This window comes from Hypanus sabinus, chromosome 3, assembly GCF_030144855.1.
Source record: "Hypanus sabinus isolate sHypSab1 chromosome 3, sHypSab1.hap1, whole genome shotgun sequence".
NCBI lineage: Eukaryota > Metazoa > Chordata > Chondrichthyes > Myliobatiformes > Dasyatidae > Hypanus > Hypanus sabinus.
In genome coordinates this window covers 131,700,266-131,725,944 of record NC_082708.1, presented here as the reverse complement: position 1 = coordinate 131,725,944, position 25,679 = coordinate 131,700,266, and the positions used below count along the sequence as shown (strand labels likewise).

Sequence of the window (25,679 nt, the reverse complement as noted above, 5' to 3'; positions counted from 1 at the left end):
TGTGCCTCAGAAAGACAGTGTTCATTATTAAGGACTCTCAACATTCGGGGCATGCCTCAAGGAGCTTCGGGAGACTGAAGACCATCAGATTTCCAAAGTCTATAAACCCATGAACACTACCTCGTTGCCTGACTTGCTGAGTTCCTCCAGCACTTCATGTGCGTTCCTACCACGTTATTCCGTGCGTTTTTTTGGTTGCACAATTTATTTATTTATTTGCCCATTGGCGTCACACACGCCATCTGACATCGGCCGGGCAACTCAGCGGAGCGTCACGAGCGCGCCGGATGTTCTGCTTTCGTCACGACTCCCGGCGACGTCAGAAGCGCAGGGCGGAATGAGGCACGAGCTGCCGGTTCGCTGGCTCCGGGTCCGGTGAGCGCCGCGCCCTCCCCTCCCCTCCCCTCCGGCCGGGCCGTCGCCCCCGTCTCGCTGGCGGGCACATCGCAGCGGCTTACAGGATGCCGAAAAAGAAGACCGGGGCGCGAAAGAAGGCTGAAAGTCGCAAAGTTCGCGAAAAGTTGATCCGGGCTGCTAAGGACAACGTGGATGTGGCGAAGCAGCCCTGCAACGCTTCCATGGTGAGCAAGCCCGGCGGCAGGTAGCCTGTCAGGCGGTGGCGAGCATGCCGTGGAGTTAGGCCCAAGAATTTGCTGGCATTGGAGGCAGTTGCTCGCCATTTACTCTGTTAATGTCAGACTCTCTCTTTCTAATGTCTGATTGTTTGGAAATGTGCACTCCCAGACTTAGAACCAGTGCTCCCATAAAATTGCTGTTTATCCAAAGATAAGCTATTAATTCCATTTCCGTTGTGTCTGTTGTACAATTGTTTCCACTAAGGTAACGCAGTAGAAGTGTTAATTGTTATTCCATGCAGTCAGCTAACTTGGCGTTTGAAGCAGTGAAAAGTGAATTACCTGAAATGGACCATTATAACAAGTGTTTGTGTATATTGCAATATATGACATGAAAGAGTCAGTTCCCCTGTTACATTGATGGTGTCCTGGAGCGGACATAGTTTTAGGAGTCCCTCGTATTCCATTCTTCATGAGCTCAGACATCTAAAACTTCCCTAATCTTGTCCTAACTCGTGCAAAGCTGCACACATCCAACACCTAATTGGTGTTCGCTCTTGTTTGGTAATGCCATTTAAAAAAAAAATACTCATTAGTCTTGGTGTCCAAATCCACTATACTGTTTGAAAATGGGTGGGGGAAGGAAGAGCAAAAAACGACTTGTGTAGAAATTTGAAATAAAAACAAATTACAGAGCTTGACTTGCCGGGTATATCTTTCAGCTCTGCATTTTTCCTTTGCCTGTAATCTCACTCTCTATTCGCCCTATTTTGGATTCTGCTTTTCTCATCTGTTGCTCTCCCCTCTTCCACATTAACTGGACTGCTCCTCTGTAACTTTACTGCATGGCAGTCCTGACTTCAGCATGGCTGAGTGGAAGCAGCTCACTGTAAGCCATTGAACTTTCTGAATTTAAGAACCCTTCCACACTCCCCTCCATCTGGCAGAGCTGGTTCCCTCCACCACCACCGCCTAGCAGAACTGATCCTCATCCACAATAATTTCTTTTTCGGCTCCTTTCGTTTTCTCCAAACTCAAGTGTAGCCATGGGCACCCACATGGGCCGAAGCTATGTATGCCTGTCTTTTCGTTGGTTATGTGGCATTGGCCATGTTCCAAGCCTTCACTGGTAATGTTCCCCAACTCTTCCTGCAGTACATTGACAACTTTGCTGGTGCTGCTTCATGCACCCATGCTGAGCTCATGAATTTTTATCATCTTTGCCTCCAGCTTCCACCCTGCCCTTAAATTCATTTGGTCCTTTTCTGACATCTCTGTCCCCTTTCTCAATATCTCTGTCTCCATCTCAGGAGACAAATAGTTTATCGCTATTTTTTTTTATAAACCTATGAATTCTCACGGTGATCTTGACTATACCTCTTTCCATCCATCAGGAAAAAGGCACAGGAGCCTCAGGACTCATATTAACCGGTTCAAGAGCAGTTATTACCCCTCAGCCATCATCAGGCTTTTGAACCAGTGGGATTAAATTCATTCATCTTCACTTACACCATCACTGAATGATCCCCACACCTATCAATTCACATTCAAGGACTCTTATGTTAGCAATTTTTATTGCTTATTTGTTTATTATTGTTTTTCTTTCTTTTGTATTTGCATAGTTTGATGTCTTGCACATTGGGTGCCGTCTTTCATTGATTCTGTTGTGGTTTTTGGATTAACTGAGTTTTTCCACAAAAAAGAATCTCAGAATTGCATGTATATGGTGACATATATGTACTTTGGTAGTAAATTTACATTGAATTTTCTTACCCTTTCTCCTGTAAAAATGCCATTCCCTTTTCTCTGTTCCTTCATTTCCACTGCATCTGTTCCCAGGATGAGCCTTTCCTTTCCAGGACATCATAGATGTCCCCCTTCAAAGAACATCCTCAACCATTGATGCTGCCCTCACCTGCATCTCCTCCATTCCTGATCATCTGTGCTCATCCCATCATCCCCTCACCTTAACATGGATAGAGTTCTTCTTGTCTTCACCAACTACTCCTTGACCCTCTGTATCCAACACATCATTTTCTTCAATTTCTGCCATCTTTAACGACTGCTTACCATCAACACATCTTTACCCTTTCCACCCCCCCCCCCCCCAAACTTGGGTTCAAGGAGCAGCACCTCATATTCTGTCTAGGTAGTCTTCAACTTGATGGCATGAACGTTGATTTCACCAACTTCCAATATTCCCCCTCTCTAATTCCCTATTTTGGTCTCTTGCCTCTTCTCACCTGGCTATCACCTCACCCTGGTGCCTGTCAAAGAAGAAGTGGGAATTTTAGACCAAACTTGAATCAATGAAGGATGCTCAAGAGTTGTGGCAGGGCTTGAATACTATTACCTCATATAAAGTTAAATCAAGCAACATTGGAGTCAGCAGGGCTTCGCTTCCAGATGAACTCAGTGCTCACTTTGATTGTCAAATCAAGAAGGAACTCCCCATCCCCCAATGATCCTATGATTTCAGTCTCTGGAGTTAACATGTGAGCTGCCTTCAGGAGGATGAACCCATGAAAAGTATCTGGCCTGGACAGGGTACCTGGTCAAGTATTAAAGACCTGTGCTGATTAGCTGGCTGGTGTGTTCACTGAAATCTTTAACCTCTCATGTTGGCAGTGTGTGGTACCCACAGGCCTTAATTATACTGGTGCTCAAAAAGAGCGCACTAACCTGCCTCAATGACTATTGCCCGGTAGCTCTTAATCCACAGTAACAAAGCGTTTTGAGAGGCTGGTGATGTAGCATGTCAAGTCCTGGCTGAGAAGTGACCTGGTCTGCTCCAATTTGCCTGCAGAAGCAACAGGTCTAGAGCAGATGGTATCTCACTGGCTTTTCACTCAACCCTGGAACATCTGGATAGCAAGGATGCTTTTTATCAACTGTAGTTCATCATTCAATACCATCATCCCCTCAAAACTAATCAATAAACTCCAAGACACTGGCCTTAATACTCCCTTGTATAACTGGATTCTGGATTACCTCACTGTAAACCCCAGTCAGTTCAGATTGGCAACAATATCTCCTCCACGTTCTCCATCAACACAGGTGCACCACAACACTGTGTGCTTAGCTTCCAACTCTACTTGCTTTACACTTATGAATATGTGGCTAAGCACAGCCTCAATGCCATATTCAAATTTGCTGATGACACCACTGTTGTAGTCCTAATCTATTGTTGCATGACTGGGGTCTCACCTTTAGCAGCAATAAAGAAGAAATGTTGATATAGTAAAGAAAATAATGCTTGTGATTTTTTTGTGATATAATTGTTGACATTGGCATCATTGGTATTGCTGCTGTTTATTATCCATCCTGAGTTTTCCAGGTTTATTGAAAATGAGTCAGTTCCATTTAGTTGAGAGTGCTTTAAAAAGTTGCACTTATTCAATTTTTATATTGTGGTTCTGTTTTAGTTCTATCCTGAAAATATTTTCTCCTTGTTTTCAACAGGAATGCGACAAGTGCCAAAGGTAAGTGAAGAGAGAATTAATGCTCAGTTTTTGCACTTATGTATCAGTGTGTTTTTTTATTTAATTTCTGTAGTTTTAATCACTCAATAATTCCATCATGTTGCTGTGTTGTGTACACCCAGTGGCTATTTTATTAGGTATAGGAGTAGAACTTGGTGCAGACTTCACTTGCTGAATAAGATTCAATGTGGTGTGCGCTCAGAGATGTCCTTCTGCCTGTCACTGTGGTAATGCCTGGCTATTTGAGTAGCTGTCATCCTTCTGTAAGCTTGAACCAGTCTGGCTATTCTTTGACCTCTCTCATTAGCAAGGCATTTTTGGCCACAGAACTGCCACTCACTGCATGTTCTTCCAGTAAGATGGTGGCGTGCTCAGTCGCAATGACCTCTCTGGGGCTTACCAAAAATGGTTTTGACTTTTCTGAGCGTCTTTTTTTATGATGGCAAGACAACGCTGGACATTAAGAACTTCAAGTTCTACAGGTCTATCCCATCAGCAAGTTGCTCATTAGTGGAGGAGCTGAACAGTGAGGACTGTGTTGCTGTGTGCTACGAAAAGCCATCGGAGTTGATACGCGAAGGTGGGATAATTGCAAGTGATTGTCTTGGATGTTTTTGTCATCACAAGACCCTGTTGCACATTGCTAATGTAATATTGCAAGCCTGGTTCACTGTTTTATTGGTGAGATGGACAGCGGGAGGAGCTGCATGGCCTCAGTTGTAGTGAGGACTAAGCCTAGTGCCATGGGCTTGCCTGTTGCAGTCATCTGGCGGGGGGGGGGGGGGGGTGTGCAGTGGAGGCGAAGTGGTACAGCATCCATGCTGGATTGGAGTCTGGTCCCTCCTGTCATTGCTGCCCTCCAGTGTTCGCTTGATGGAAATCGAGCTGGATTGTGTGTGTGCGTGCGTATTAGTGTGCCGAATGCTGAGTGCTTGTTCTTGCCGACAGCACCCATACACCATCAATTTACAGGACATGTCACTTGGGGGTGAGCTGTTTTAAATTTGTATATGTATTTCTTGTGACTGTATGCTTACTGCAATCTTATCTGTGCTATGTCTGCCTTGTGTTTTCCACCTTGGCCACGGAGGAACACTGTTTCGTTTGGCTTTGTTCGTTTATGGTTAAATGATAATTTAAAAACACTAACTTGTTTTTTTGTTTTCACACTATTCTCTGTAAACTTTAAAGACTGTTGCACATGAAAATCCCAGGACGTTAGCAGTTTCTGAGATACTCAAACCACCCCAATCTGGCACCAGCATTCATTACATGGTCAAAGTCACTTAAATACATTTCTTCTCCATTCGGATGTTTGGTCTGAACAACAATTGAACCTGTGGACCACGTCTGCATGTTTTTATGCATTGTTGCTACTACATGATTGGCTGATTAGGTGTTTGTATTAACAAGCAGGAGTACTGGGGAGCCTGGTAAAGTGGCCACTGAGTGTCTGCTACAGTGTTATACCATTAGACTTCCTCATTGAAATTTTAGCTTGCTATTAATGATTTTTCTTTGTATTTGTAATCTCCTAAACAAAGGATCCTACTAATTGTTCATGATTTGGATTCGTTGACAGTGTCCATATCATAGTGGAGTAGATGCATATCATTTAATGTTTCTGTGCCTAACTTTGCATTATTTTCCATGTTCATTTTCCTCCTTTGAACAAGACGGCAAAAGAACCGGGCTTTTTGTTACTTCTGTAATTCGGTGCAAAAGTTACCTATTTGTGCCCAGTGTGGTAAGTTGTATACAGTGATTTATTGAATTATTTCATTTGTCTTAACATGCTTTCTACCTGTAATGTTTGGTAATAATTAAGAAGTTTATAGAGAGGCTGCTGCAAAAGAACATTTTTATTTGTGAATAAATCTACATCAACACATCTGTTGGTGTAAAAGGAGTAACATAGTGCTGATGGCAAGAACTCTTGAAACTTATCTGTTCCAGCTTTGCTAGCATTACCTTATCCTAGGTGGGAGAACAGTATAGATTATCCTGTGCTAATATAGATTTATCAGGGTTTGCTGTCAATGGAATCCTGAGTGACCTTGTACAAATAGATTTCATTTAATATATTTCAAAATGTTTAACTTCTGGTGGGGAAAAAAAACCTGCTTGTACTTTACATACACATAATTTTATATACCTCTTTCAAATCTCCCCTCATTCTCCTATACTCCAGGGAATAAAGTCTTAACCTTTAGCTTTTCCATAGACCCCAGATACTCAAGCCCTGATAACATCCTTGTAAATTTTCCCTGCAGTCTTTGAATCTTAGTAATTTTCTGTCTTCTAGGAAGGTGACCAAAACTGCACACCATACACCAAATTGGACTTTACCAATGCCTTGTACAACTTTAGCATGACATCCCAAAGCCTGTACTCAATACTTGGATTTATGATGTCCTAGCTGCCAAAAGCTCTCTTTTTGACCATCTACCTGTGATTCCACTTTCAAGGAATCTTGGATCTGTATTCCCAGGTTCCTCCGTTTAATCAAGCTTCTCAGTGCCCTACCATTCACTGTGTAATATTTATCATGGTTTGTCCTCCCAGAATGCCATGTCTCTCACTTGTCTGCATTAAATTCCATCTGCCATTTTCCCAGCTGGTCCAGATCCCACTGCAAGTTTTGATAATTTTCCTTGCTGTCCACTACACCCCCTATCTTGGTGTCATCTGCAAATTTGCTGATCTAGTTTACCACATTTTCATCCAAATCATTGATATAGGTGACAAAAACAATGGACCCAGCACCAATCCCTATGGTACATCATTAGTCACAGGTCTCTAGTCATAGAGCAATTATCTACTGGAGGTCTTTTCCTGCGAAGCAAATGTCAAATCCAATTTAACCTCTTGACCAACCTTCATGTCAAGGGCCTTGCTAAAGTCTGAGTAGACAACATCCACTGCCTTTCCTTTATCAACTTTCCTGGTAGTCTCCCTTAAGATTGATCAGACACGACATATCACGCACAAAGCCTTATTGACTACCCCTGTCCATATACTTGTATGTCTTGTTCCTTAGAATACCTTTCAATAGCTTGCTCTCTACAGACATCAAGTTCAGCAGTTTATAATTCCCTGGCTTGTTCTTAGAGCCTTCCTAAAATAATGGAACATTATCTCTCCTCCACTCCTCCAGCACCTTACTCAAGGCTAAGGATGTTTTAAATACCTCTACTAAGGCCCTTGCAACAACATTAGTAGCTAGAAGTGTTTTTAGAGTTCTTTCTGCATGTGCATTTAATGACTTGCATATGGTTAAAATAAATGACTCGTGTAACTTCAGTTAAACCAATGCCTTTCCTATTGATTATTGAACAAGTTCACCAAGTACCAGCTTTGTGAATCAGGATGAAATAATAGACACTGGAGAATTTGGAAAATAGATTATTGCAGGACAGATCTTTCTTCAGTTGTGGATGCAGCGTAAGAGTTGGGAAATGTATGTGGTGAGAGTTGCAAAGATGTGGTTGGAAATGGGCATGTTTCTTTTCAGAATTAGGGGTTTGGTGACCTACAGGAAAAGGCCATGAGTGGAGGGGTTGCTGGTGTTGGTTGTATGAATGAGTAGGAGTGAATGTGGAGGAGAAATTAGTTTCCATGAATGAGAATGTTAGACATTAGCCAAAAATGAAATCTGCAAAAAAAAAAAAACAAGTAAACTTTAGAACAGACATAGCCAGGAATTAAAACTCAGCATAGAAAGGTTTCAAAATAAGACGAGAAGAAAAAAATAACAGCAGAGGTGAAAAGGAAATTAGCAGTGGAAAGACTTGAGTAATGTAGTGGAACTGGGGAAAAATAATTTTACAAACAGGACATTGGAGTGATGAAGAATGGGGCTTTTACTAAAAATAAGTTACAATAGTGTACTTAAATGTTTTGTATGTTGACAAATCTTTGTACAGAATTTGTATATTTATGATGGGAACACATCTTGAATAAAAGGCCAACTCCAAATATTCAAAATTTTTGAGATGGATCACATTGACATTTTAAGTACTTCTGAGAATGAAAGAAAACCTAGATAGTCATATCATTCTTCCTTCCTTTAAATTGCATATTGTGAGGAACAGCTGTTTGAATACATAGCATTGCTTCCAAATGCCGATCAATGAAACAAGTATAATTGATAAAGTTTGGTTTGCAAGATGGTGCCAGAAAGTTTATGAACACTATAGAATTTCCTCTTTTTCTGCATAGATATGACCAAAAATGTGGTCAGATCTTCACACAAGTTCTAAAACTAGATAAAGAGAACCCAGAAGAACAATGAATTCATAATTATATCAAGACATTTTACAGGAGAATGTTGGGTAGCCATCACCTGAAGCTTAAAAGAAGTTGGACAATCAACAAGACAATGATCCAAAAGACAACAGTAAATCAACAGAATGGCACAAACAACATTCTACTTGTTCACTTAATTGAGAAAAATAATCCATTATTATATATATTTGTTGGAAAATGTATGTGAACCTTTGATTTCAGTAACTGGTGTGACCTCCTTGTACAGCAATAACTTCAACCAAATGTTTCCAGTAATTTGATCAGTTCTGCTTATCAGTTTGGAGGAATTTTAGGCCAATCCTCTTTACTAAATGGCTTCAACTCTCGGATGTTGGTGGGCTTCCTTGCATGAACTGCTTGCCTCCAGTTCAAAAATGTGTATTTTCTTTTGGAACCACACTGTTGATTTACTCTTGTCTTTTGGATCATTGTCTTGTTGATTATCCAACTTCTCTTAAGCTTCAGGTGATGGACTGCCACCCAACATTCTGTAAAATGTCTTGATACAATTATGAATTCATTGTTCCCTCAATGACTACCAAGTTGTCCAGGCCCTGAGGCAGCAAAGCAGCCTCAAACCATGATGCTCCACTGTCGGGATCAGGTTTTGGTGTTGGTGTGCAGTGCCCTGTTTCCTCTAAACATAACGATGTGCATTTCTGCCAAAAAAAGTTCAACTTTTGTCTCACCTGTCCATAGAACATTTTCCCAAAAGCATTGTAGAACACCCACGTGGTCTTTTGCAAGCTTGAGACATACAGGAGTGTTTTTGTCTTTTGTTTTTGGAGAGCATTGGTTTCTTCCATGATGTCCTTCCATGAACACCATTCTGGTTCAGTGTTTTTCTTATAGTGGACACAATGAACAGAGACCAGCAAGTTCTAGAGATTTCTGCAGGTTACCCTTTTGCTGTTACCCTTGGGTTATTTTTCACCACCTTCAGCATTGTACGTTGTGCTCTTAGCATGATCTTTGCAGGATGCCTACTCTTAGGGAGAGTAGCAAAAGTACTGAGTTTCTTGCATTTGTAGACATTTTCCCTTACTGTGGACTGACGAACACTCAGGTCTTTAGAAATGTCTTTTTAGTCTTTTACAGCTTTATGCAACTCTACAATTCTTCTAAGGTCCTCTGAAAGTTGTTTTGTTCGAGGCATGGTGCACATGAACAGATCTTTCTTGAGAAAGGGAGGTTCTACTTTGTGTGTCTTTTTTTGTAGGGTAGGGCACATCTACAGCCCACTCCTCCAAGTTCCTCTCATTGATTGGAACACCTGACTCCAAATCGTTTTGTAGAAGGCATTACCCCAGAAGTTTGCATACTTTGCCCAACAAATATGTGTAATATTGGGTCATATTTCTCAATAAATAAATGAAAAAATATAATGTTTTTGTTTATTTAATTGGGTTCTCTTTATCTAGTTTTAGGACTTGCGTGAAGACCTGATCACAGTTTGGGTCATATTTATGCAGAAATAAAGAAAATTCTACAGGGTTCACAAACTTTATAGCACTATTGTAGTTCATAAATTCTTGTGGACACAGCACCACCATTACCTATTGTATCCTCTTGAAGTGTGTTACATTATTGTAATGCAGCTCTCTTAATTCCAATGCCTTCAACTTGGTCTTTGGTTTCACAGTTTCCAAAGCAAGTCTCTTTAGTGGTATCGTGCTTTGAACTTTTAGCCTGCTCCCTTTACAGATTGTAGAGTTTTATTAATGCAGTTATCCTTGTAATTTCAAAACCAATTGCTGCTTGTAACTTTGGAAGTAGTTTGGAAACTTTTTTTTGTTTATATTAATATATTTCTAAAATCCAAAGTTAAGTTTTTTTTATCATAAACACAAGTACATCTATGCACAGGTGCAAAGAATAATTTACTTTCAGTAGCATCATATGAGTAGCATTGTCCAAAAGAACATAAATTACCCTCTTGACAGTGGCTACCACTTCCCAACAGTTGTTATTCTGAATATTGGGGATACAGAAAGAGCCTGGTATTGGCAGGGCTCTACTATGGAAGGTGTTGTCACCTAATGTGACAGGTTTATCAGAATTTAGCATGGACCAGGTGCCCTTCTATTAACACACTTGTGAGAAAGATCTCTGGATTTGTTGTCTGATGTGAATAGCTCGTGCACTGGAGGTGATTCATCCCCACATTACTTGGTTCTTTTAACTGACAGCAGTCATGCATAACGCAGTGATGAACATAAAATACTACAGATGCGGGAGATAGGAGGGTTAAACAAAACCAGTTAAGATTTTCAGCAGGTCATTACAGAAAACAGATGAGTTTGTGCCTACAGTACAAATTTAATATATTGTAAGTGTATTTATCTTCCTCCTACAGTGTGTCTCCTTTATAATTTGCATCTTTTTGTGCACTCTAGGTAAAACAAAATGTATGTTGAAAAGTTCAGACTGTGTTGTTAAACATCCTGGTGTCTACAGTACGGGGCTTGCCATGGTGGTGAGTATATACGTGGCTTTTCTCCGGGTTGTTTGGAAGAATTCTATTTCAGAATATGCTATAGACAAGATTTTTCTCAAATGTGCTCTGAATGTTTTTTAATTGTATTCATTTTTCTTCATCAAATGTAATGGTCTCTAAGCTTAACATCACTTGTGTTGCTGAATTAAAGGAGCTCACAAGCTGTAAGTCTGAGAATGAACAAGCTTTTTCTCTTGTGTTATCAATTTGAGTGGTGAATGTAAAACTTCAACAGTTGCCAATAGAAATTTGGTGCTGTAATAAATCTTTAAGTTGATTTAATATGATACAACAAGATACATGAAATGGAATATGTGATAACAGGTATTGCATTTCCTCTCTCCACCCCTGTAGGGAGCAGTTTGTGATTTCTGTGAGGCCTGGGTGTGTCATGGCAGGAAATGTCTGAGCACACATGCTTGTATCTGCCCACTTGCTGATGTTGAATGTATCGAGTGTGAGAGAGGTGTATGGGATCATGGTAAGGATCACCTCCTTTTGCCTCTTTGGAGAAATATTAAAACTTTTACTAGGCAATCATATGGCATTTTTATTCACTAATGTTGCTTGATTAATTGTAGCATTTTTTATTTTTATTTGAACATCTGCAGTTTATTTTTCTATACCAATTCCTATTCCTTTTTTTCCTATTCTTAGACCTAATGTTATTGATGGTACACTTAAATGACTACATAATTATTTTATTTATTGAGTATGGACTGGCTTGATGGCAACTGAGATGAGATGTAAACTATTTCCCATAATCTTTTATCTATGTCATTTGCTAAAGTTGAAGGTTATAAAAATAACTTTAAAATTAGCTGGAAACAAAATTACTGCTTTTATTAGTATATTGAGTATGTTTTTGGCGTGACATTCATTGAGATGAACATTCTACTGACCAAATAGTTACTGCAGCCTTTCTCAACCTTTTTGCCCTAGAGGAATCCTTGAAATAATTTTCAGATCTCAGGGAGCCCTGAATTTAAAAAAATTATATATACAGCTCACAGTACATTAGTGTAATCATTAAGTTGTAGAAAAAATAATCCAAAAATAATTGTCAATGCTCTTTTAAGTGGAGAATGAATTTTTAGCCAACCTTTCCTGAAAAAAAACAGTTAAGCTTAGCTTACCTTTCTGGAAACTAATCTATCTTTCCCTTTCATAAATTTTAAGAACTGATAAGGCAAACATAATAAACTTCTGTTAAATAACTGGCTTAAGCTAAAATGGAATTTAATTTTTCTAGCTCAGTAGATTTAAATAAAAGTTGTAAATTCATTTTAATGCTATTTACAACATGACAATTTATGGATAATATTGAATAGTAAAATTACTGAAAACAATAAGCCAGAACAATATGAATAAAAATATAGCCTGACACAATTTTATACAAAGTTTTGGGGGGATAAAAAACATTTTCTTACTAAGTGACATGATCAGGCTCAAGTATAAGCCTAGCATCTGAAACCTGTGGTTGTTGTTTGCCGCAGACTAGGCACAGTGGAATAGAGCAACTTGGATTACCAGTTCATATAAAACCCAGTGATTAGAAGCTTTCATTGTAAAGATGGACTGTTTGTCTGTTGTTACACTAGGGTACTGAAACGACTCAAAGATTGTAATTCTTCACCAGTAACTTTATCAGAATTGTCCATAGGCCTAGACCTGGAATCCTCCTGTTCAAAAATCATCACACTGGACCATCTGTAGAATGAAAACTACCCTCCAATTTCCAACTACACCAGTAGAGTTTGTTCGCTCCTTAAGTTATTTGGCAGCGTGCAAGGGGAATTTGGGAGGGAGAGACTGATAATCCTGCCTAAGTTGGGCGAGTCCCTTCAATGCTCAAAGTGTGCACTTAATGCTCCTCATTAGCCTACTGCCTTCCCCTCCAGCAATACAGCGCTCACCAATTATCAATCGCCTCCCCATCTCACATCAAAAACTGAGGATGCATTCATCCAAATAAACAGTCCTACTGCGCACTGCCTTACTGGATTGAGAGACTGCTAATGAGATTGCTAACAGGGCTTCTTGGTCACTGCCCACCACTGTGAGTGCTAGCTTTGTGCATTGCACAAAATTCAAAACATGAAGTGTGTGTGTTTTTTTTTAAATCACAATCTCTCACAGAGCCCCTAGAGACCTCTCGTGGAACCCTGGTTGAGAAATCCTGAGCTAACAGAAAGGGGAGGGGAAGACTCCAGCACTATTCACGGTATCAGCAATCACAGGGTCCAGCATGTAAAAGACAAGGCTGAGGAATTCACAACCATCTTCAGGTGAAAGCGAGTGCAGATAATTCATCTAAATTTCCAGCCAAGATTCCCACCATTACTGAAGCCAATCTTCTGTCAATTCAGTTATCCATAATACCAAGAAATGATTAAGAGCACTGCATGCAGACAACATGCTGGTTATGGTACTGAAGATCTGCAATCCAAGACTAGCTAAGCTGTTCCAGTACAGTTACAACACTGGCACATACAGGACTGGAAAATGGGTTGGATATTCCCATTGACAAAAAACAGGACAATTTCAAAACTGCTGATTTAATGCAAAATTAGTCTATCTCAATCATCAAAGCAATGAAAAATGTCATTGACTGGTACTATCAAATGGCGTCACTCAGTTTGTCTTCCCAGGATCACTTGTTCTAGACTTTGTCACAGACTTGGACCAATTAGCTGAATTTTAGATGGAAGCTGAACATGGCCTGTCTGTGGTATCAAGCCAGCAATTTGACTGGATGTGGTATCAAGGAGTCCTTGTGGAACAAAAGGGTGGGCAGTATGGGGGAAAAAAGTGCTTGGACTCCTACTGGGCTCAGAGGGAGGTGATTTATAGTTGCTTTAAGTCAATCATCCCTGCCTTTTGGGTATTATTGCAGCAAATTCTTAGCAGAGCTGTCTCAGCTGCTTCGTTTATAATCATTCTTCCATTTTGGTGATGCTCAATTCTACCTACAGCTCTTCAGCAAATGAAGTAGTACGTGCCTGAATGCATTAAGAAGTGACAGCATTAGAGCTTGGGCTGATGTATGACAATCAACTTTCTTGCCACAGAAGTGCGCACAAATGCAGTTTACATCAAGAGAAAGACCCGTGACATTCAACAGAATATTGTTGCTCAGTTGTCCACTATCAAGATATTAGAAGTTGCTATTGAACACCACTCCATAGGACATAGCCATATTAATATCCTACCAGCTACCAGAGTAGGTCAGAGGCTGGCTATCCTGTGGTCCTGGCTCATCTCCTGACATCCCAAAACCTTTCCATCATCTCTAAGCCACAAATCAGGAGCATGATAGAATAATCTCCATTTGCCTGGATGATTACAGCACTAGAGGTACAGTGGAATTGGGATCAGTGGGACCAGTACACTTCGGTCCAATTAAGCGGTTGCCCCAACAAAGTTTCATAGAAATAGTTTAAAAGATTTTTTTTTAAAAACTGATTTTAACTGAGTAACAAGTTATGCTGTATGAAATACAGAACAAATTAGAACACCTGTCAATACTACTACAGTACTAGAAAACTATTGGTTACTAATTGTTATTGACAGGAATTCATACAGTGTATCCTGCTGGATTCTTTTGACTGTAAATGAACAAAAATCAGCACAGACACCTAGTTTAGATAATGGACTGCCTTAGTACAATGCTATGGGCACTTGAACCCTCCAAATCTTCATTTTCATTGGTGATTGTCAATACCTTCAAATTCTTTGTTGTTCCAAATTTGTTAAAGTAGTGGAATTATTTCATTTTCATTCCTGGCTGTTTCTGGCATCTCCAAGTCTGAATGCTTGAAACCGCAGTGGGCAAAACAGTTCTGAATTGTCTTGCTGCTTATTTCTTACTAACCTTCATTGACAAAAATGCTGCTTTTTAAACACAAGTACATGCAACTGACTCTTTAAAAATTGTTTGCTCTTAGCACGGTGTAGTGAACATGTTTGACACTAGTTATAAACTGGCAACAGACAGCTGTCTCAATTAAGTGGCATAATACCCCAAATAAGTGGCTGCCATGATATAACTGATGCCTAATTAACTGAATCCACTGTATTCTAATAGCTCAAAACCTTCCAGGATAAAGCAACCATCGATTGCCAGACAGTTGCATTCTCTCCATAATCAGTGAACTGTTCACTTATCAGTTCCTATGACTATCTTCAAAATATATTTTTTCACCAAAGCACCTTCAGCTGTATCTCCCAAACTATGACATCTACCACCAAGAAGGGCTTTAGGTACATGGGAAAGCAATCACCCTTCTAAATCACATAGAATTCTGACTTGAAAATATATCACTGGTACTTTCTTTCTTCTGTGTTTGAATCCTTCAGCTCCCTGCTCATCAGGACTGCCCAAGAGTGATGCGGTAAATGCTGGCCTCACCGGATTTGGCAGAAACCCAAAAAATATTAACAAATAAATGACATTCTACCAGAACTCTCCATTCTTCACAGCTATTTGGAACCAGTTCTTCTGGGCTTCTATTGGCAAAGTTACCAATCGGGAATCCAGTTCTTGCGTATCTGGTGGATCTGTACCAGGTTACTCAGTGGGAGACTTTCTTGCCTGGGGTTGGTCTTGTTGAGTTTCTGCCCAGGGTGATGAATGTGGGGAACTTGATGATTGGAATGCCAAGAGTATGTAGTCAGATTCTGTCTTGGAATCTACTCAGAGTGGCCTCCTCAATGATTTGATAATGCAATGAAAGGGGAAATATAAAAACACTTTTTAAATTGTTGTCATTGCATATGTGCAAGAATAGCATAATCAAATCTGCTTATGTGTTGTCTGTAACACGAAAGTATTTAGGCGTTTTAGTTGTAGCAAACTAGATGCCATATAAATATCACTGGACAACAAAGATTTTGCTTCATGAATAGGTTTGGATGTAACTTATTGAAAATCACTATGAAATTCCCTTAATATGTGCAATTTTTCTGGATTTGCCTAGATTTATTATTTCATTTCATAATTGAAGTCATTTAAAATGTTGAGCCAATGTAAGCTGAATAGTTTTCCATCTTGTCCAGGCATATTTTGTGTTGCCAGCGTGACCCACAACAATGTTATCTCTTTATTGATTCTTCAGTGTTGAGCCTGAAAGCTGTGCTGTTACACAACGACAATGTCCACCCATCAATACCAATAAGTTATGTGATACACATAAAAGAAAGCTACTGAAATTTGGAAGTCTTGTTGAAAGACGTACAGTACAGCAACACAACTGGAATATCTGGTGATCTAACAGAAATAGTGCTGTTACTAGGAATGCAGCTTGGACACACCAAGTACAGTTTAATTTGTGAATGGGATGGCTGTGCTAAAGAATCTCACTAAAAAGGATTGCCCACTCCGCAAATAGTTGGCTCCAGGGCAGGAAAGTGTGGCACGTAAGCCACTTGTAGATCAAAGATATTTCTGCCTCCTCATATAAAAGTTTGGCTTATGAAAAATTTTGTGAAAGCGATGAACAAGGACAGTGAAAGATTTTGATATTTGATGTTTTCCAGAATAACTCGTGCCAAGATTAAGGAAGGCATTTTTGTTGGTCCACAAATCAAATAGGTCATTAGTGACGGGCAATTCGGAGAACTTCTAGTTGGATTGGAGAAAATCGCATGGAAGACATTCAAGGATGTTGTTGAAAATTTTCTTGGCAATTGCAAAGCACCAAGCTACATGTAGTTGGTTGACAATATTCTTCAAGCATACAAAAACATGAAGTGCAACATGTTACTAAAGATTCGTTTTCTGCATTCCCATTTAGACTTCTTCCCTGCAAATCTTCGCACTGTCAATGACGATTAACCCATAGTGCCTCTCATTGGCTCTATTAGTAAATTCCATCAGTGTGGATAGCAACATTCTGTATTTGGAGACCAGCATTACAACATGAAATGCACGTGGTAAAATAGTAGATTAATATTAAGTTTATTTATTGAGATAGTGTGGAATAAGCCTTTCTGGCCCTTTGGGCCATGCCAGCCAACAAACCCCCCCCCCCCCCAAAAAAAAAATAACCCTAGCTTAATCATGGGACAATTACAGTGACCAAATAACCTACCAATAGGTATGTCATTGGACTCTGAGAGGAAACAGGAGCACCTAGAGGAAACCCACGTGATTGCGGGGAGAATGTACAAACTCCTTTCAAACAGCAGTGAACCAATGGATGTAATTATTTCTGAACTTGATTTATGATGTGTCAAGTAGATTGTTTCCATATCCCATTAGTTAATTGGTTTGAAATACTGAACATAATTTACCATATATTAACCAATAATCTATGTCTGACTTGTCACTTTAGATTTTAAACTGTTGGCTGGCATCCATTTAATCATTGTAATAAAATACAAGGGGTGATAGATAAGGAGTCAATTTTAGAAAACCTAGCACATTTATTTTTCAGCATAGTCCCCTCCAACATTTACACTTAGTCCAGCAGTTGTGGAGCATACGGATCTTGGACCTCCAGAAAATGTCCACAGCAGGGGTGATTGATAAGTTCATGGCCCAAGGTAGAAGATGAGTTATACAGCTCTTGTTACATGCACATGCAGGGCAACTTTTTGAGCGAGTAAGCAGAAAGTTTGAATAACTCATCTCCTTCTACCTCAGGCCATGAACTTATCAATCAACACTGTGGACACTTTCTAGAGATCCAAGATCCGTATGTAGGAGGGGACTGTGTTGATAAATAAATGTGCTAGGTTTTCTAAAATTGACTCCTACCTTAGGCCACAAACTTATCAATCACCCCTTGTAGATTGCTCAATTCCATGTAATAAGTGTATTATATTTTAATGCTGAAGATGTCATATCCTGCTCTGTCTGTGATTTTTTTAAATTGCAAAATCTACGGACAGATTAAGTGAATGGAAAGCTCATGATAACCCATGAATTTTTTTTAAACTTGGGTTTTCCAGGTCCTAGCCTGGATTATTTAAATTTCTGTTGCACCAGCTTCCATCTGATGTAAAGTTGAATTTTTGGTAGCTTGGCTTTCACAAGAGATTTTCTAAACTTCTCAGATCATAATTCACATCTTTTATTACAGGGGGGAGAATATTCCGGTGCTCCTTCTGTAACAACTTCCTCTGTGAAGATGATCAATTTGAGCATCAAGCCAGCTGTCAAGTTCTGGACTCTGAAACCTATAAGTGTAAGTACTTAGTTGTCAGATGCAGATCTTCTCGGTATTGACTCCGCAAGTAGTGGGAAAAAATACCACCAATCAGTTGATGGTATTTGTAAGCTTTCATTTTGGTGGTTGTCCAGAGGCAGGTTTAGTAAAATGTGTCCTAAATGCTGTACACTTAGAACCATATTGGAATCAAGCTATATTGGTTAAAAATCTTGCCTGTGGCCTGGAAGTGGCTAAATGATTTCAGGACAATCTGTACTGGCAGAGAACTTCAGCAGAGGAAATTACATTTACCAGTTAATTTCAAGGAAACAAAAGCACTGCAGTCACTCAAGATACAGTTACATGTTACAATGGGCAGGAATCAACATTCTCATTTGATGAGGAACTCTTAAATATTTTCTTAGGATATCGGTGTACATTTAAAAAAAAATGATATTAGGTGGTGAAAAGGGATAAAATCAAAACGGAGGCCTTGTTATCTTTGCTTTCCAGCTATCTAAAGGCTTTCAAGATAGAGGTTTTTCATTTTTTCTTGGGATGTACCACAGCACTAAGAGATTTACAGGTTTAATTGGAAAACTGTGATTAACAATACAAGAGCTTTACTCTTTCCATTGTATCTCTGTTATGATACTTGTAATCAACCAACAAAATAAGCATGGGTGGGGGAGTTCCCGGGTTTCTTGTAATAAAGTTTGGGGCTTGGGAAAAGACTATCATTAAGCCAGTTCATGATTTGTTTATGTTTCTACCTCACTAAAAGAATTGCTTTCTTGGCAGGCATGTCTTGTAATCGTCTAGGGCAACATTCTTGTCTACGCTGTAAGGTAATAAGGGTTTAAAATACTTTTGTTCCATAGATAGGACTTGAATCCACAAACTGGGTAATTTAATTTGCCTCTTTGTAATGGGAGTAGAAGCATTTGTTTTGTTTTGTAAAATGATAACTTCCATTGACATGTAAAGCTTCCATTTCCTTTGACACATGGTTCCCACAAAGTGCTGTAGGAACTGCCCCTCAGGCAACATCTGTGGGGAAAAAGAGTGAACGGACATTTCTGGCTGAGGCCCTTCTTCGGGACTAAGGGGAAAGATGCTTGAATAGAAGCATTGGGGGAAGGGAAAGGGGCTAGCAGGAAGTTGATGGGTGAAGCCAGGTGGCTGGGAAAAGTAGAGGGCTGGAGAAGAAAGAATCTGACAGAGGAGAGTGGACAATAGGATAAAGTGAAGACAAAGGGGACCCAGGGGAAGTAATAGGCAGATGAGATGAAGTGAAAGGTCAGAGTGGGGTATAGAGGAAGGTGGCGGGGGGGGGGGGGGTGGAATTGGTTCACTGGAAGAAGAAATTAATATTCATGCCATCAGATTGGAGGGTACCCAGAGGAAATGTAAAGTGTTGCTCCTTCATCCGGAGGGTAGCCTCATCTTGGCACAAGAGGAGGCCATGGATCAACACATCAGAATGCGAATTGGAATCAATATGTTGGGCCACAGGGAAGTCCTGCTTGTGGCGGATGGTGTGGAGATTCTTGAAAAAATGGTCCCCCAATTTATGATGGGTGTCACCAATGTAGAGGAGGCATCGGGAGCATGGGCTCAAATAAATGACCCCCCCCCACCCAAGCAGATCCGCAGGTGAAGTGTTGCTCCACCTGGAAGGACTGTTTGGGGCAATGAATGGAGTTGAGGGAGGATGAAGTGTATGGGCAGGTGTAACACTTGGACCACTTGCAGTGATAAGTGCCTGGAGGGAAATTAGTGGGGAGGGACAAATGGACAAGAGAATTACTTGGGGAGCAATCCCTGTGGAAAGCCAAGGGGTTGGGGAGGGACATAAAGGTATGTTTATTGGTAGGATCCTTTCGGAGATGGTGGAAGTTGCAGAGGATAATGTGTTGGTTGAGGAGGCTGATGGGGTGCTAGGTAAGGACAAGAGGGAATCTATCACTATTACGGTGGTGGATAGATGGGGTGAGTGTGGAAGTATGAGACCATCCTCAGTGGAGGAACAGCCCCTTGTATATCATCATCTAAGTACCCTCCAACCTGTTGGCATGAGTATTGATTTCTCCTTCCGGTGAACAAATCCCGCATTCCCCACCTGGACTTGTCACTTCTCACCTGCCTGTAACTGCTTTCCCCTTCCCCCACCCCCACCTTTTTATTCAGGAATCTTCCCCCTTCCTCCTCAGTCCTGAAAAGGTATCTTGACCCGAACGTTGACTGTTTACTCCTCTTCCAGCATTTTGTGTTGCTTTGGATTTCTAGCATCTGCAGAGCTTTGTGTTTCTGTTTCATAATTGTTTTTTTTAAATCCCTCTTTTCTCTGAAGGCCTGTTACTGTGATGATCATGTTCGCAGCAAGATTTTCAAACAGGAAAAGGGGAAGGGGCCACCCTGTCCTAAATGTGGCCATGGAACACAGGAAACAAAGGATTTAAGCATGTCCAGTAAGTTCAGTCATTATTTGAACCAACAGTTCCCTACAACAAGGTGAAACCTTATTGTAGGGAATTCATGCTATGTTCAAAAAATGAGTTGGTTGGATAAGTCTACTTTAATTCAAAGTCCACTTTATTCAACATGCTGAAGAGATTTTAAATAACTTATTAGATTTCACGCTTTGGTTGTGCTTCTCTTCTTGTGAATTCAAAGTCATTGTTTGCATTCATTGGGTTTTATAGATCTCCCTACCTATATTTACAGCCTTTTTTCTTCTTGCAATAGTGGCTGTGCCTTTTAGCTGTTGAATCCCTTGGTCTGAAATTCCCTTCTGTACTTTTAAATTATTACTCAGTTTTGTGTGCCTTGTCAAAAGAGCTCCTTTGACACACTTTCCTCAACTTTGTTCATGACCCTTTTTTTTGAGAGATCTTCAGGCAGCTGTAACCAAAATATAAAATAACTGAATTACAGGTTGTAGATTACAATTTTGGTTATTTTTGTCTCAGACAGTAAAATTGCAGGCTAGGCTTGTATCCAAATTCACCTTGGACTTGAGAGAGAAAGCGAATGATAATTTGCAAAATTGTATGTATGGGGAGGTGGTGGGGAAGAAACGAGTGGCTTTTGAATCATCAGCTTTAAACTAACTTCCACTCTGAACCTTATTAAGGAACTCTATTACAGCTGTAGTTTGTTTAATTTCTGGCCCTGTCTTTGTTAGAATACAAAATGAAATGAAATGTTTTGAACCATATGAATGTTTAATTGACATCAGTTGGGTGAAAAGCCAACCACCTGAAGCCATAGGCTAGTTACTTTGTCTGGCCTGATTGATCTCAAGTGGTGCTAATTGTCAAACAGGGTAATTCTTGCAGTTTAAGATGTACAATAAAATGCAACAGAAATTGACCTGTTCTCAACAAATGATGTACATTTCAACCAAATGTTGCATTGAAATTTAGGATTCCAAAGAAGAAATGTGTATAGAAATAGTGCAGTGCTATAAAGGCAGGGTTATTTGAGATGGACTACAGAAAGTAATCCAAGAGACAACAAATCAACCAGCAGGTCCAGGATGTTCAATGGGGATTTATGACAGTTAGAAAGAGGGATGCCAAGGGATGTGAAGATGATGTAAAATTGAAAAGTAGGGCAGGCAAAATGGAAAATGCAATGAAAGACTTGGAAACTGATGAATGGAAGATTTTTAGAGAAAACTGTGTGATATCAAAACCAACAGTAAGAATTTCTATAGATGTATACATTAAAAAAAAAAGCAGATAGGGCAAGTGTGGGACCTCCAGAGAACAAGGTTCATGAATTAATAATGGAAAACAGACAGCAGACATACGGAAACAGTTATTTTTTGCATCTCCCTTCATCAAGGAAGAGGGCCCTCAGACAGTCTGAATTCAAATAGCATGAAAGAACTTGTAGAAATCCCAATCACAAGGGATAAAGTATTAGAGAAAGTAATGGGGTTAAAGGCAGACAAATCACCAGGACTCAGTGGCCTGGGCTTAAGAGTTTGTGGATTCATTGAATGAAATTCCTCAAAGCTTGTTGAATTCTAGGGGTATACCAGAAAATTGCAGTGAGGTGGGGGATATGCCGACATGACTTCCTTGTTCATAAAAGGAGGAAGACAGAAGGCAAGAATCGGTGGGCTAATTAGTTTAACATGTACTGTTGGTATAATAGTCGATTAAAGAAAAGATAAATAATAACTTAGGAGAGCTGAATATAATCAACCTAGTCCACGTGGTTTTATGAAAGGTAAATCATGCTTGACAAATTTGCTTAAATTCTTAGAGGATGGGACCAGAGGGTTAATGGTGTGGAACCTGTAGATGTTGTATATTTAGATTGGATAAGCTGCCATGTAAGGGTTGGTGGATAAATTAATAGCACCAGGTACTGCAGAAAGTAAGTTAGTGTGGTTTGAAGACTGGCTATCAGATTGACAGTGGAAAGTTGAATAAATGGGTAATTTTCAGTCTTGAAGGATGTAGCTAATGGAGTACCTTAGAGATCAATCTTGGCTCTCCATAGTTTACCATTTACAACAATGATCCACAGAAGTGAATTAAATGTAAGGTTTCCAAATTTCCCAATGATATGAAAATGATTTGGAAGGGCTGCAGTGTGATGCAGATGTACTCAGTGTTTGGGTGAAAACCTGGCAAGTTCAGTTTAATATAAAGGAGTATGAGATCATGTACTTTAAGAAGAATCAAAAGGTGGACTATTACAGTTTCTAAATGGAAAGAGACTGCACTGAGTTAATTTCAGAGGGACCTGAGTGTTCTAGTGCATGAAGCACAAACTTAGCAGGCAGATACACCAATTTGGCCTATATTTTGAATGAGATGTAATTTAAAAGTAAGGAGTTGTTGTTACAATTGTATAGGTTTTTGATGAGATTACTGGGATACAAGACATTATTTTGGATATAGTGGCAGTGAAAGCAGTCTAAAGGAGATTCACCGGGCCTAGTGCCCTATCAGGAGAGGCTTAACAGTTTGTGTCTATAAACTTTGAAGATTAGGAGATTAAGGGGTGACTTTATTCAAACATAAGATCCTAAGGGAGCTTCAGAACTGGACAGCAGCGCTAACTGCTGTGTCACCTCAAATCTCAATACAACAGTAGAACTTGCAAACTAGTTTTTGCAAATTGATATAGAAAGGGAAATATTCCTTATGGTCTTATATTGAATATGAACTGTAAACCATTAACTGAATCCCAAAAAGTCCTAAATTGTATGTCAAGTAAATTGTTTTTATGTTGTAGCTCGTGCATTGAAGTTCGGCAGACAGAGTGGCTTAGACGATAGTGGTGCATCTGGCTATGATGAGTACTGGAAAAATATGGCATCTGGTGGAGGTGGATCATGTACAGTTGATGAAGATGAAGAATATGGTGAAGATGATGAGGAATATGATGAGGAGGATGAAGAAGTTGATGAAAAAACAGAAAAAGATGATGATAAAGGGTATCTGGACACTTTTGCTGGTCTAAATCTGGGGAGCACTTACGCAAGTGGCTATGCACACTATGAAGAATCATAAAATGTATGGACATTCATTGATTGTAACTTTATATTTAACAATGTATTTTGAGGTGAGCATTAAAATAAGGTGGATTGTAAATGTTCTTCATGGAGTGCAGAATTGTTGGCTGGCTTAAAGCTACACCTCAATGAAATCCTTCTCAGCTGTTTAAATAAATATGAATTACCAAATGTCATGTCCTGTTATGCTTAAAAATTAATTAATTGTAGTTTCCTAGGCATTTGTTTTTAAATTTTGATTTCTCCTTTTAACATGTGTTAATATACAACCATTCAATTAGCACCTGTGCCACTCTTTGCTTAATTATTCCTGTTCTTAGTAATTCCTTTTCGCAAAAATGTAACTAGCAATGGCAGTATTTATTGCACATTCCTAGCTGCACAGGAAAAACTGTTCAAGAAGGTAATTTATCAACACTTTGAGGGCAGTTTGAGGTGGTTAATAAACTTACTCTTGCTAACGGCGCTTGTTCATAAATAAGCACTTAAAAAGTAAGAAATAGTTCCCCTTCCCACTTTCCCCTTCATCTCAACTTGCCTATCATCTAGCATGAACTCCTCTTCCCACTTTCTTATTCTGGCATCTTGTCTTCTTCCTTTCTTCCCCTTCTCCCCCCCCCCCCCCCCCCCCGGCTTCCTTACCAGTTCTGATGAAGAGTCTTGGGCCAAAATGTTGACTGCTTATTTCTTTCTGTAGTCACAAATGAAGGCAAAAGTGTTCCTCCAGCAATTTGTGTGCAGTTCATGCATAAAACCATAAGATGTGGAAGCAGAATTAGGCCATTTGGCTTGTTGAGTCTGTTCCACCATTCCATCATGACTGATTTGTTATCCCTCACAATCCCATTCTTCTGCCTTCTCCCTGCCGTCGCTTTTGCTGCCCTGACTAACTAGAAACCTATCAACCTTAATTTTAAATATACTTAATGACTTGGCTTCTACAGCCATCTGTGGCACTGGATTCCAGAGATTTATTACCCTCTGGCTAAAGATGTTCCCTTTCATCTCTGTTCTAAATGGATGTTCTTCTTCTAGGCTGTACCCTCTGGTCCTAGGCTCACCCACTCTAAGAAACAATCTCCCCGCATGCACTCTTATCTAGGCTGTTCAAAATTCAATAGATTTCAATGAGACCAGTCCCCTCCTCTTTTTAACCCCCCCCCCTCAATTCTTCTAACTCCAGCAAGTACAGATCCATAGCCATCAAATGCTGCTCATATGTTAACCTGTTCATTCCTGAAATCCTCCTTGAGAATTCCTCTGGACCCTCTCCAATGCCAGCACATCTTTTAGATAAGGGGTCCAAAATTGCTGACAATAGTCCAGATGGTCTGACAAATGCCTTATAACCATTACATCCTTGCTCCTAAATTCTAGTCGTCTTAAAATGAATGCTAGCTTTGCATTTGCCTTCCTTACCGCTGATTTAATCTGCAAGTCCATCTTTAGGGAATCCTGCACAAGGACTCCAACGTCTCTTTGCAACTTTGATTTAAAAAAAAAGAAATTCTGCCTGTTTAGAAAATAGGCTATGCCTTTTATTTCCAAAGTGCATCACCGTACACTTCCCCACACTCTATTCCATCTGCCACTTCTTCGCCCATTCTCCCATCTATTTTAAGTCCTGCAGTCTCCCTGCTTCTTCAACACTACCTGCGCCTCCACCTATCTTTGTATCGTCTGCAAACTTTGCCACAAAGCCACCAATTCCGTCATCCAAATAATTGACTTATGATAATAAGCACCCCCAACAGTAACCCCTGCGGAACACCACTAGTTACCGGCAGTCAACCAGAAAAGGCCCTCCTTATGCTCACTCTTTGCTTCTTGTCTGTCAGACAAACCACTATCCATGCCAGTATCTTCCTTGCAGTACTGTGGGCTCTTGTTAAGCAGTCTCATGTGCAGCACCTTGTTAAAGGCCTAACTAAAATCCAAGTAAACAACAACATCTGACTCTCCTTTGTCGATCCTGTCTGTTCTTTCCTCAAAGAATTCCAACAGATTACCGTAGATTCCGGACCTGATTAAAAGCCGCACGCTCTAATTTTAGAAAGAAAATCAATTTTGTACTTGTACAAGCCGCACCGGATTTTAAGCCGCAGGTGTCCCACCTTGTAATAT

General features: G+C 39.9%; 1 protein-coding gene across 1 annotated transcript; it reads left to right on the top strand.

The window, feature by feature from the left end:
• Nucleotides 1-309: 309 nt before the first annotated feature.
• Nucleotides 310-23,726, top strand: znf330 (zinc finger protein 330). Its single transcript, XM_059965153.1, has 9 exons — nucleotides 310-581; nucleotides 4,038-4,057; nucleotides 5,734-5,804; nucleotides 10,762-10,841; nucleotides 11,217-11,343; nucleotides 17,948-18,052; nucleotides 18,818-18,864; nucleotides 20,370-20,487; nucleotides 23,276-23,726. The coding sequence occupies exons 1-9, from the start codon at nucleotides 462-464 to the stop codon at nucleotides 23,551-23,553; spliced, it is 966 nt and encodes a 321-aa protein (XP_059821136.1). The 5' UTR covers nucleotides 310-461; the 3' UTR covers nucleotides 23,554-23,726.
• The last annotated feature ends 1,953 nt before the right edge of the window (nucleotides 23,727-25,679 follow it).